General features: G+C 36.9%; 1 protein-coding gene across 2 annotated transcripts in view; it reads left to right on the top strand.

Moving 5' to 3' along the window:
- Nucleotides 1–13,678, top strand: part of piezo2a (piezo-type mechanosensitive ion channel component 2a) — a 172,225-nt gene that overhangs the window by 103,606 nt on the left and 54,941 nt on the right. For both annotated transcript variants that reach the window (XM_084398790.1, XM_084398789.1), the window contains exons 13-20: nt 3,181–3,411; nt 4,326–4,440; nt 5,538–5,731; nt 6,692–6,840; nt 7,463–7,636; nt 9,284–9,504; nt 12,031–12,191; nt 13,189–13,365. In XM_084398790.1, the coding sequence (XP_084254916.1) occupies nt 3,181–3,411; nt 4,326–4,440; nt 5,538–5,731; nt 6,692–6,840; nt 7,463–7,636; nt 9,284–9,504; nt 12,031–12,191; nt 13,189–13,365 (1,422 nt within the window). The remainder of the gene's footprint in view (nt 1–3,180; nt 3,412–4,325; nt 4,441–5,537; nt 5,732–6,691; nt 6,841–7,462; nt 7,637–9,283; nt 9,505–12,030; nt 12,192–13,188; nt 13,366–13,678) is intronic.

Below are 13,678 nucleotides of genomic sequence, written 5' to 3'. Positions count from 1 at the left end.
TCATGGATAGACAGATGCACTTTTATGATGGATAGATGCACTTTTATGATGGACAGATGCACTTTTATCATGGATAGACAGATGCACTTTTATCATGGATAGACAGATGCACTTTTATGATGGATAGATGCACTTTTATCATGGACAGATGCACTTTTATCATGGATAGACAGATGCACTTTTATCATGGATAGACAGATGCACTTTTATGATGGATAGATGCACTTTTATCATGGATAGATGCACTTTTATCATGGATAGACAGATGCACTTTTATCATGGATAGACAGATGCACTTTTATGATGGATAGATGCACTTTTATGATGGACAGATGCACTTTTATCATGGATAGACAGATGCACTTTTATCATGGATAGACAGATGCACTTTTATGATGGATAGATGCACTTTTATCATGGATAGACAGATGCACTTTTATGATGGATAGATGCACTTTTATCATGGATAGACAGATGCACTTTTATGATGGATAGATGCACTTTTATGATGGACAGATGCACTTTTATCATGGATAGACAGATGCACTTTTATCATGGATAGACAGATGCACTTTTATGATGGATAGATGCACTTTTATCATGGATAGATGCACTTTTATCATGGATAGACAGATGCACTTTTATCATGGATAGACAGATGCACTTTTATGATGGATAGATGCACTTTTATGATGGACAGATGCACTTTTATCATGGATAGACAGATGCACTTTTATCATGGATAGACAGATGCACTTTTATGATGGATAGATGCACTTTTATCATGGACAGATGCACTTTTATCATGGATAGACAGATGCACTTTTATCATGGATAGACAGATGCACTTTTATGATGGATAGATGCACTTTTATCATGGATAGATGCACTTTTATCATGGATAGACAGATGCACTTTTATCATGGATAGACAGATGCACTTTTATGATGGATAGATGCACTTTTATGATGGACAGATGCACTTTTATCATGGATAGACAGATGCACTTTTATCATGGATAGACAGATGCACTTTTATGATGGATAGATGCACTTTTATCATGGATAGATGCACTTTTATCATGGATAGATGCACTTTTATCATGGATAGACAGATGCACTTTTATGATGGATAGATGCACTTTTATGATGGACAGATGCACTTTTATCATGGATAGACAGATGCACTTTTATCATGGATAGACAGATGCACTTTTATGATGGATAGATGCACTTTTATCATGGACAGATGCACTTTTATCATGGATAGACAGATGCACTTTTATCATGGATAGACAGATGCACTTTTATGATGGATAGATGCACTTTTATCATGGATAGATGCACTTTTATCATGGATAGACAGATGCACTTTTATCATGGATAGACAGATGCACTTTTATGATGGATAGATGCACTTTTATGATGGACAGATGCACTTTTATCATGGATAGACAGATGCACTTTTATCATGGATAGACAGATGCACTTTTATGATGGATAGATGCACTTTTATCATGGATAGATGCACTTTTATCATGGATAGATGCACTTTTATGATGGATAGATGCACTTTTATCATGGATAGATGCACTTTTATGATGATAGATGCACTTTTATGATGGATAGATGCACTTTTATGATGGACAGATGCACTTTTATGATGGATAGATGCACTTTTATCATGGATAGATGCACTTTTATGATGATAGATGCACTTTTATCATGGATAGATGCACTTTTATGATGATAGATGCACTTTTATGATGGATAGATGCACTTTTATGATGGACAGATGCACTTTTATCATGATAGATGCACTTTTATGATGGATAGATGCACTTTTATGATGGATAGATGCACTTTTATGATGGATAGATGCACTTTTATCATGGATAGATGCACTTTTATGATGGATAGATGCACTTTTATGATGGACAGATGCACTTTTATGATGGATAGATGCACTTTTATGATGATAAATGCACTTTTATGATGGATAGATGCACTTTTATGATGGACAGATGCACTTTTATGATGGATAGATGCACTTTTATCATGGATAGATGCACTTTTATGATGATAGATGCACTTTTATCATGGATAGATGCACTTTTATGATGGATAGATGCACTTTTATGATGGATAGATGCACTTTTATCATGGATAGATGCACTTTTATGATGATAGATGCACTTTTATCATGGATAGATGCACTTTTATGATGGATAGATGCACTTTTATGATGGATAGATGCACTTTTATCATGGATTGATGCACTTTTATGATGATAGATGCACTTTTATGATGGATAGATGCACTTTTATGATGGACAGATGCACTTTTATGATGGATAGATGCACTTTTATCATGGATAGATGCACTTTTATGATGATAGATGCACTTTTATGATGGATAGATGCACTTTTATGATGGACAGATGCACTTTTATCATGGATAGATGCACTTTTATGATGATAGATGCACTTTTATGATGGACAGATGCACTTTTATGATGATAGATGCACTTTTATGATGATAGATGCACTTTTATGATGATAGATGCACTTTTATGATGGACAGATGCACTTTTATGATGGACAGATGCACTTTTATCATGGATAGATGCACTTTTATGATGGACAGATGCACTTTTATGATGGACAGATGCACTTTTATCATGGATAGATGCACTTTTATGATGGATAGATGCACTTTTATGATGATAGATGCACTTTTATGATGGATAGATGCACTTTTATGATGGATAGATGCACTTTTATCATGGATAGATGCACTTTTATGATGATAGATGCACTTTTATCATGGATAGATGCACTTTTATGATGATAGATGCACTTTTATGATGGATAGATGCACTTTTATGATGGACAGATGCACTTTTATCATGGATAGATGCACTTTTATGATGGATAGATGCACTTTTATGATGGATAGATGCACTTTTATGATGGATAGATGCACTTTTATGGACTTCAAAACTGCTGGTTGCAATTCACTGCCATTATAAAGCTTGGACATTTTTTAATATAACTCTGATTGTATTCGTCTGAAAGAAGAATGTCATATACACTAGGATGACTTCAGGCTGAGTAAATCATGGGCTAATATTCATTTTAAAGTGAACTACTCCTTTAATTTCCCCTGACCTTCCTCCCAGGCTTGGAGCATCACGTATGTGAGCTGGCTGACCTTCGTCTTCCTCATCTGGTCGTGTACACTGTGGATGGTGAGGGACCGGAGGAAATACTCAATGATCACCTCTCCATTCATGGTGTTTTATGGGAACTTGCTCATCATCCTGCAATACATCTGGAGCTTTGAGTCCCTGCAACCAGTGCCTGGGCTCTTCCTGAAGAAAGAAGTGCCCTTCCGGGAACTGGGATCTAAAGTAAGACCAGTTTATGCGTTTTGTTTATGCTATTAGTGTGACAAGATCTTGTGTTCAATTTGTGGAAAGGAGTTCAGTCAGGAGTTCACACACAGCCTCAATCAGAAGTTCTGGAAGCTCATGATTAATGTTCAGTAAGATCTGAAGAGACTCGTGTTAAATCACACAGGAGAAAAGCCAGTCAGTTGAGTTTGTGGCAAAACTTTTTACAGTGCTTGTATATTATTGTCTTTCAATGCATTTTATAATTCATACTCATAAAGTAGAATTTAAATGACATTCATTGCAATATTATTAGTTAAAACATTTCAAAATGCACCTGCAGACTATTTTTACAGTCATGAATTTTGTCATTGAGCATTTCTATCAAATAATGTGCAAAAATCTCGTCTTGTCTCGCTGTCGTGAGATAAGTGTCTCGTCACACCCCTAACGTCTATGTATTTGTTTAAAGTCAGCATGAAACTGTAGTTGCTCTCGTCTTTCTCCTCTATTGTGCCGTACATCCGAGTGAAACGCTTCTGGAACAAGAACAGATGTGGGCGGGGCTTGATTGTGCCTGTGAGGAACTGATTGGATGGTTGTGGTTTGCTATTGGCTGATCTCATATGAGTGACAGGTTAAAGCCCCGCCCTCGTCATCAGGGAACTTATTCTCATTCAAGATTACCAGGAACAGGAGTTTAACACAATAATGCGCACGAATAAATCATTTATAATAAATAATACAGTATTCCATATGAATGACAGTAAATCTTTCATATTAGCAATCGCAAAGTAATTACTTATTCAAAACAAGTACTCTAAACATGCACCAACTCAAGAGAGTATTTAGTTTTGGACACAGCCAGACTCTTGTGAATGAATACTCTCATTGTTTGACTTGAATAATGTAAAGTGTGTTTGTGTGTGCAGACTCTGTGCCTCCTCAGTTTCTGGCTGTTGCTGAGACAGTTTTTGACGGAGAGGAGAGAGAGAAAGACAGATGAAACCCTTCTGTGTGACGTCAAGGTGGAGGGACACACACTCGGTGAGAGAGACATCATGTTGGCCACTCATTTGTTGTGTTGCTGCTCCAAGAAATGCTTATTTTGTTCTGTTTCTTTGGTAAATGCCATAAACATGGCATAGTCTAACTTAACTTGTTTAACTCTGCGATTAAATTAAGTCAATCCTACTTAGTGTCAAGGGGTGATTTGGCTAAAATATGTGTTTCAAGCCAAGCTTCCATCCACATACCGACAGAGAGAAAATGTGTTGAAAACGTTTACATAGTCCAGTCTATTTCCATTCAGCTGGCCTTTTACTGATAACATGGAGAGCTTAAGATATCAGCCTTAAATAAACGAATAGTTGCATAGCAAAAGAAATCTGCCTTTGAGCCGTCTCCAAAAACAATTTTGTGTGTATCATAAATTTGTTATCTTTTGCATCCCAGATATCCCCAAATATTTGTAATATGGAGAGTAATGAAACTGCCAATCTCACTGCTTATTAATTTCACAAATAATGTAATATTATTAAAATAAGGGTTACACATTTATATATATATATATATATATATATATATATATATATATATATATATATATATATATATATATATATATATATATATATATCTGGTTTCTGAGTTCCGAGGTCTATTGTGCTAATAAGCTTTGAAAATAACAATAACGTCAAATCAATTTGTTTTCAGAGACAGATGCAGGTGTAACCTAAACATTTTATTTGTGTATAACGTTTTTTTAAATTCTTTAAAAACTCTAGAATTATTTTAGAGTTCCTTGAAAGTTTTTTTTCTTTTTTTTTTCTTTAGAGCTCACTAAAGTTAAACGAAAAAATGTTCAACAATTTTATCAATAATTAGCATTTCCATCAGCTATTGTTTATGCTTCTGATAACCATTTTAATGCTCTAAACCTTCTTTCACCAAAATCCTTGGGTGGAAACTTGGCTATAGTTAAACTATTAACTATATAATAAAGCAGCAGCTGCGGTGCACACTGAGAACTGAAGAGTGTTAACGACAAAGACTGTTGTGATGATATTCACATATATTTATTAAATCTTTATGTGTGTGTGTGTGCGTGTGTGTGTGTGTGTGTGTGTGTGTGTGTGTTGCAGAGGGGCTGGAGCACGAGGCCGGTGGACACCGAGAGATGATGGATGTGTTGGGACGGACAGTCATGGCCATGTTCAACAAATACTGGATCTACATCTGTGGAGGAATGTTCTTCTTCGTTAGCTTTGAGGGACGCATCGTCATGTACAAGATCATTTACATGATGATGTTTCTGTTTTGCGTAGCACTTTATCAGGTGTGTGTTGTGCTCTGCAGCTCTGATACACTACAGGAGCTCTAGTACACTCTCTCTGATAGACTAATCACCACTGGAATGTTTACAAATAACAGCATTTAAGCGCTGTTTTATATTAATGACAGTAAGAAACAAAGTAAAGAAATTTTTAGACTTTTTAGACCATAATCAGTGTTGAGTTTGTTTGCTGTTGTTTTTTTTGTCTGCTTTATATTTTGTGTGGTGTTTTGTTTCATCTACTGTCTTTTTCTTTGTGTCATCTGTTTGTTTTGTTTGTCTATCATCTATTTGTTTTTGTTTATCATCCTTTTGTTTTTGTTTGTCTATCTTTGTTTGTTTGTTTGTTTGTTTGTTTATCATCCATTTGTTTTGTGTTTGTCTATCATATTTTTGTTTTTGTTTGTCTATCATATTTTTGTTTTGGTTGTTTATCATCTGTTTGTTTGTTTTGTTAGCATCAACTATTTATTTGTTTATCCTTTTTTTGTCTATTCTCTTTTTGTTTTTGTTTTGTTTATCACCCATTTGTTTGTTTGCCTCATTGATTTGTTTTTTGTTTATCGTACATTTGTTGTTTTGTTTGCCTATAATCTATTTGTTTTTGTTTTGTTTATCTAGCATCTATTTGTTTTTTGTTTATCATCCTTTTTTTATTTATTTTTGTCTGTCTATCATCTATTTGTTTTTGTTTGTTTATTATCCATTTGTTTTTTGTTTATCATCTGTTTGTTTGCTTTGTCTTTGTCTATCATCTATTTGTTTTTGTTCCTTTATCGACCATTTGTTTATCATCTATTTGATTTTTGTTTGTTTTCCATTTGTTTGTTTGCTTTGTCTTTGTTTATTATCTATTTGTTTACCATCCATTTGTTTCATTAATCCACTCTCCTGTGTGTCTGTAGCTGCACATATATCATTATAGGTAAAGTCAGCTGATGTATTGTGCGACTCTTGTTGCAGTTGCACTACGAGAGGTGGCGATGGATGCTGAAGTATTTCTGGATGTCAGTGGTGGTTTACACCATGCTGGTGCTTATTCTGGTCTACACTTTCCAGTTCGAGTCCTCCATAAACGTGTGGTCCAACATGACTGGCATGAGTAGAGAGAAGTATGCATTTAAGACATCTTCTACAGTCAAACACACATTTATTCAGAGACTCCTTCAACATGTCTCACATCATCACAGTTTATTCGCTATAGTTTAGAAAATGGTGATAAAATATGAGCAGAACTCAGTTGATATTTGACTGGTTTTGTCCGTCCTTCTGTTAGACTGTCTCACACATGAATTATGTTGAATATCTGTCAGCTGTTAAATTTAACTACACAATTAGATAATACCAGTTTAGCTCAACCAATCACCAAGCAATGCTTCATTGTGTTCAGTCTGTGTGTGAAAAGAGCATTAGCAGTTAAAGAGAAAACACACTTCAGCAAAACATGATCAGCTCAAAGTGTCCCAATCATTTTTGGTCCCAAATGTTACTGGTAGTCGCTGTATGAAGAATTATTGGGTATAATATGTCACAGTTTACTTTATTTTGCTCTCCTCACTTACATAAATGAACTATAGTGTCCTGATCACACTGCCTCAAAAATTACATCTGGTGTCTGAATCATTTTTGGTTTGACTGTATATGGACTAATATTTGTGCAATGATGATGCATGGTCTGATGTATCTACAATGTGTCAGACTGTGGTGTGATAACTGAGCTCGTGGTCTGCGCAGGCTGGAAGATCTCGGTCTGGAGAAGTTCTCGGTTCCGGCTCTGTTCACTCGCATCTTCATTCCCACTTCGTTCCTGCTGGTCTGTATCCTACATCTGCACTACTTCCACGAGCGGTTCCTGGAGCTCACCGACATCAAATCTGTGGCCGACAAACAGAAGAGCACGATCTCCAGGTACAGTCGCGCTCGTTCACGTCACAAAGTTAAAGTGTTGGACGGGCGTCTATCGGGTCGTAAAAGACGAAAAGACGTAAATGACATTTGTATGTATTCTAAATTAAAGACACAGGTTGTTCTGAATGTCAGCTTGCTTATTTTGCTCAAGATCAGGATTTATTGAGTCCACATGTCATGCAAACTAGAAACTCTGCTTCTAACCACAGGAGATCTGTCGCTCCAAACACACAACTCTGCGATGCTGTTTGCGAATGTTCGTTAGAGCTGATTTCGGGAAACACCGACTCGTTGAACTGCTGATAACAACAGAACTTGTGACAATAGTTGGCTAACGATGCTTTCGGGAAACACACCCCTGTTTACTTCCTGTCTCTATGAAGCCCCTCCCTCTGAAAAGCACACTGTGCTCTGATTGGTCGGCTGGAGCAGTGTGTTGTGATTGGTCGAACGCTTCGAGTGTGTTTGGGAAATGTCCCGCCCCTTACCATAACCACCAGTTTAACACACTACTAACTAACTCAACCAGGCCCCGCCCCTTTATTCTGCATATTAATTATGCAAATGAGGAATATTAAATCATTTTTTTTTACATTTTGTGCACGTCTGGCCACTGCCGTTGTGTTCCCGCTCTTCTTTCCAGAGCTGCTCAAGCTCAGACTGGAGATTGTGAGTTGACAGCCGTTTTCAGGTCCAGCAACACATTCCCAGTTGGACTGAGATCTGGACTCAGACTCCAGGAAATTAACAATGTTGCTTTTAAAGCATTCCTGTGACGCTGGAAGCTTTAGCGTCGTATTTTAGGGGTCAATGAGTTGCTGAAAAACAGATCTTCTGATAATGTGCATGTTTGACTCATCATTAGGCCTGTCACAATTATGCTACAATTAATTGTCATACAAATACATGCATTAATGATTTAATTATGTTTTTATATGTCACTTTTTCATGTCACTTTTTTATGTAACTAATGTTTTTACTTTATAATTATAATACAAAAGGCCTATAAGATTTTTTTATTTATTTAATGGGTTACATTTTATTTTAAGGTGTCATTGTTACAGTGTAATTATATATTAAGTACTGTAATATTAATAAGCAACATGTACTTACTATAGGGTTAGGGTAGGATTAGGGTTTGGTTGAGGGTTAGATGCATGTAATTATGGCGAAAATTTACTGTTATTACTATGGTAAGTACATGTAACATATGTAACAAGGACACTGTAAAATAAAGTGTTACCACTCAATGCTGTGAAAATTATCAATATGTACTTAATTATTTATAATATTATTGTAAATTATAATATAATAATAATAATAATAGTTTCTTATTATTGTTATTCTGGAGGGTATAATAATCTAATAACATCAAAATGATGTATTATCATTTTTATTAATGGTAATATAATCATAATATAATAAATATGATCATAATAATGATAATATAAATATAATTTATGAATTCTGTCTTTGTTACTTTTTAGAGATCTTTTTCAGTCTTTATTTCTGATTGATCAGTTGCACACACACACAAAATACTTTTTTCTCTCAGCTTTTTTGTATTTTATTTGGGTAAAAATGATTGTGAATCAGTGCATAGTTTCATCATTCACGATTAAACAGATGATGCTCCTTGATTTTCAGGCTGGTGCATCTGGACGGCAGTCTGGCGGACATCTCCATGGTCAAACCCACGCTCGGCTCCACCGTGAGCCAAGCGGAGGACGAGGAGACAGTAGACCTGGAGAAAGAGGAGGATGATCTCAAACAAATGGATGAGGAGGAGGAGAAGTCTGAGCCGCACGTCATTCCTGAGAGCTACACCTGCCAGATGATGCCGGATCCGGTGCCAGACCAGGGATCAGGTAGTTTGACCTTCGCGGAAGTGCAGTTTACCATCAGGTCATGTTACACAGCATTAGGAACCAGTTACAGATCCGTACTTTCCCAGGTTCATCTCTCTTTAGTGTGTGATGTTGCAGTTTGAGGATGAAAAAGCTCCAGCTCTTCTCTATATCAGTGTCAGTGTTTCTGAACTCCTGAAACGCCTCCATTGTAGTCTTGAGTTTCTCCCGGGAATGAACACGTCACAATATTCCTCATTATAATAATTAATGCGCAGAATAAAGGGGCGGGGCCTGGTTGAGTTAGTTAGTAGTGTGTTAAACTGGCGGTTATGGTAAGGGGCGGGACATTTCCCAAACACACTCGAAGCCCTCGACCAATCACAACACACTGCGCCAGCCGACCAATCAGAGCACAGTGTGCTTTTCAGAAGGAGGGGCTTCATAGACACAGGAAGTAAACAGAGCGTTACTGACAGACTGGGAAGAGAGGAGCCGCAACAATGGAGAATATGAGGAGAATAATCAACATTCAAGCAGGAAAACCTGTTCTAGTAGAGATCAGAAACAAGACTTTGTAAAAGAGCTCTTTAAAATAAGAAAATAAACCTTTTATAGATATTCATGTTCATTTAACATAATGCAGTGAAACCAGAGCATATCCCTGCAGATGGTGCCCTTTAAACATATTAAATTAAATTACAAGACCAAATAATACTTTATATCCTGGCTTGAATGAAACGCACTATAAAAATCTGAATTTATATTGTTTTCTCTCACTGTAGCAATACAACTGGAAGAGGCTTTTATTGGCCTGACGGGGCAGGACAGAGTAAACAGAGCGGGATAAATATGTCTAGACTTGTTTAATGTGTAAACACTTTTACAGTCGGGCCTAAGGAAGAGCCGATGTGCTGTCTTTCACACCGGCGTGTTAAATTCCTGCTTATAACTCGACTGAAGAAAGACTATATACTGCTTACAACATTTTTCAGAAAGGGAAATAAGCATTTGATTTCCAAACATTTCTCTCTATAGTCAAAAGGAGTTTTGAGAGCTAATTTATGTTTTTATTCTTTTGCGCGCTTTCTTTTGTGTGCATTATTATTATTTAGTGTGTAGCAGCTGTGTTTCTGAGTGTGGAGTTACACATTCCACAACAGGTCAGACTTTGGCTTTCTAAAGTGTAGTTACTCAAACACTCGTGCTTTATGTATTTCATAAACACGTCAAAAGCATGTCGCTGTGATTCATCCACGGGTGTCGGTGTTTTATGACCGTTTCGAGATATGAAATATTTTACCCATTATTGGCTGTTTTGCGGAGCTCCCTGAGATGTCTGAGCTCGGCTCCTGTGTCGTAATGTTGACGGATGGCTCTGTGAGTGTTGCTGTGTACAGGGACGTTATTTTCCTGATAGTCCTGGAAACAGCTGACAGCTGAAAGACATCCCCCGCCTTCACTAACATGTTCGTGAATGTGATGCTTTCTGCACATGTGAAGACCTGCATTACTTTACTAGTGTTTTTTATACTATTGTAGTATTTATTAATATTTTCATTTTAATTTGAGTGCTTTTTAATTTCTTTTTTTTATATATTTCTATTCAGCTTTTGGTTTTTTTTGTTTTTTTTTAGCACCATTTTTTTTGTTTTTAAGTTTTCATCTAATATTTAAATAAGTATGCGAACTGGAATGCATTTTCAGTGTTCAGAGTAGCGATTTTGAATCTTAATGTTGGGATGAGTCAATCATACAACTTTTTTGCTCACCAGTGGTTTTCCAAAGTTTCTAGCCACTCAACATTTTCACTGACCTCAATCTTGACATCGATACCATTAGGAAAACTGCCATATATCTATTTTTATTACTATCTCATAATTAGGCTGCTGTCACTTTAAGACCTGATGCACAGATCCATTATACTGTTACACGTGCGTTGTTTGTGATGAAGAACTCAATTTAGTTCTGAGAGATGGCTTTATGTGCGTGTGCTTTGGGTGTGAGCACTAAATCTGCAGGAATGAGTGAAATTATGCGCAATATGCACAATCCTATGCTGAAATACAAGCCCTGTAACAGCAACATTATTCATCCGGAGCAAATTAATAGAGTGAGTGAGGAGAGGCGGGGTTGTGTGTCACTCGCTGTCGGAGAGAAAGAACAGCTGGTATCGTGTATCTATTTTGATATTTCAGTATCGATATGTATCAAAAAATCTATCTTTTTGACAACACTATATTGCACTTAGTTTATTATTTCAGATGCCTTTTTAAAAGTCTACAATTGAAAAATGTATATATATTACTGTATATATAAAATTCAACCCACCAAAGAGACGTAGGAGTGACTGCGTTACACGCCACTGCTGAAATACACACGCTTTTGGGTGATTGGCGGGTGTTAATGTCAAGCCCTGATCCTGAATATTTAATATCAATTTACTAACCTTTTAAAACTCATATGGTATTGACTTGTTACTTTTTTTTTTGGTTGTCTATTACTATGCATAATCTTAAACAATGCATGTTTGTTTCTCTTGTGAAGAGCTGAGGAATAAGTGGCATCTGGTGGTGGAGCGTCTGACGGTGTTGTTCCTGAAGTTCCTGGAGTACGTGCAGAAGCTTCAGCTCTTCATCTGGTGGATCCTGGAGCTCCACATCATCAAGATCGTCTCCTCCTACATCATCTGGGTCTCAGTCAAGGAGGTGAGCACCGCAAAGCAATGCTAAAAGTGCTCTGAAAGGGATAGTTCACCCAAAAATAACAATTTGCCAATGATTTACTCACCCTCAGGTCATCCTAGGTGTATATGACATTCTTCTTTCATACAAACACAATCAGAGTTATATAAAAAAAGTCCCGGCTCTTCCAAGCTTTATAATGGGAGTGAATGGGTATATGTTTTTGGAAGTCCATCAAAGCGCATCCATCCATGATAAAAGTACTCGAAACGGCTCTGTGAGGGGGTTAATAAAGGCCTTCTGAAGTGAAGCGATGCATTCATGTAAGAAAAATATCCATCTTTTACGTTGTGCGTCTAGTTCAAGTGTTACTCTTTTGGCGTAAGTCGACGCGTACGGCCGTCTGACAAGAGCCAGGACATTTTTTAATATAACTCTGATTGTATTTGTCTGAAAGAAGAATGTCATATACACCTAGGATGGCTTCAGGGTGAGTAAATCATGGGCTAATTTTCATTTTTGGGTGAACTATCCCTTTAAGACATGTACGGGAAGCACCTTGGTCAAGTAGACCATGTCAGACCAGCCAAAAACCTGCAGCAACTGTCAACATCTGCCAAGTTTTGCATCATCAACTCTCTATATTGCGAGTAAATCACTCGCATATATGACTAAATAATGTCTATCATTAGCCATTATTGGCTAATAACCTGTTATATTTCACTTGCCAGTGAGTTGGGGGCTAAGAATAAGTTTAGCACAGATATATTTTCACTTACTGAACTTAAACTTGAACACTCGCATTTTTCACTTACCGTCTTTACAGCTCACTATTTCTATTGATATCATATAAATGGCTGTAAATGCTATTTTTTCTTGTTTTTTTATTATGATTTTATTTATTTTTTTCAAAAAGAAATGACAAAATGTACATTCATATATTTATACATGTTTTTATTAGTCAGTGGTGATTCTGTAGTGTGTAAAGGGTTGATCATCAGCAGAAACGTGTCATCCTCAGGTGTCGCTGTTTAACTACGTGTTCCTGGTGAGCTGGGCCTTCGCTCTGCCGTTCAGCCAGTTCAGATCGCTGGCATCGAGTGTGTGTACCGTGTGGACCTGCGTCATCATCGTCTGCAAGATGCTGTACCAGCTCACCTCCATTAACCCTTCCACATACTCAAAGACCTGCAGTATGGTGAGACACTTGCACCCCTTAGTACATGCGTGAAGTGGAAATGCTCATTCTCATTGGCTACGTTTACATGCAACCAAATAATCCGTTAGTAATGGGATTGACGGCTCAATCGGACTGAAAAGCCTTCATGTAAACGCCTTAACCGATCCGACTGAGCTCGATCCGAATTAAATTTCCATCGGATTGAAAGGGTTGTTTATTCCTTTTTTAATCCAATCGACAGAACATGTAAACACTTGATCGGATTGAAAACCGAAACTGAAAGGACTGTGCATGTGCAATGACGTAGAAATAGCGTAATGACAAAGAAATA

This window comes from Rutilus rutilus (genome assembly GCF_951802725.1).
Source record: "Rutilus rutilus genome assembly, chromosome: 24".
Taxonomy (NCBI): domain Eukaryota; kingdom Metazoa; phylum Chordata; class Actinopteri; order Cypriniformes; family Leuciscidae; genus Rutilus; species Rutilus rutilus.
The sequence above is the reverse complement of the archived record's forward strand: the minus strand, read 5'-3'. Positions and strand labels throughout refer to the sequence as shown.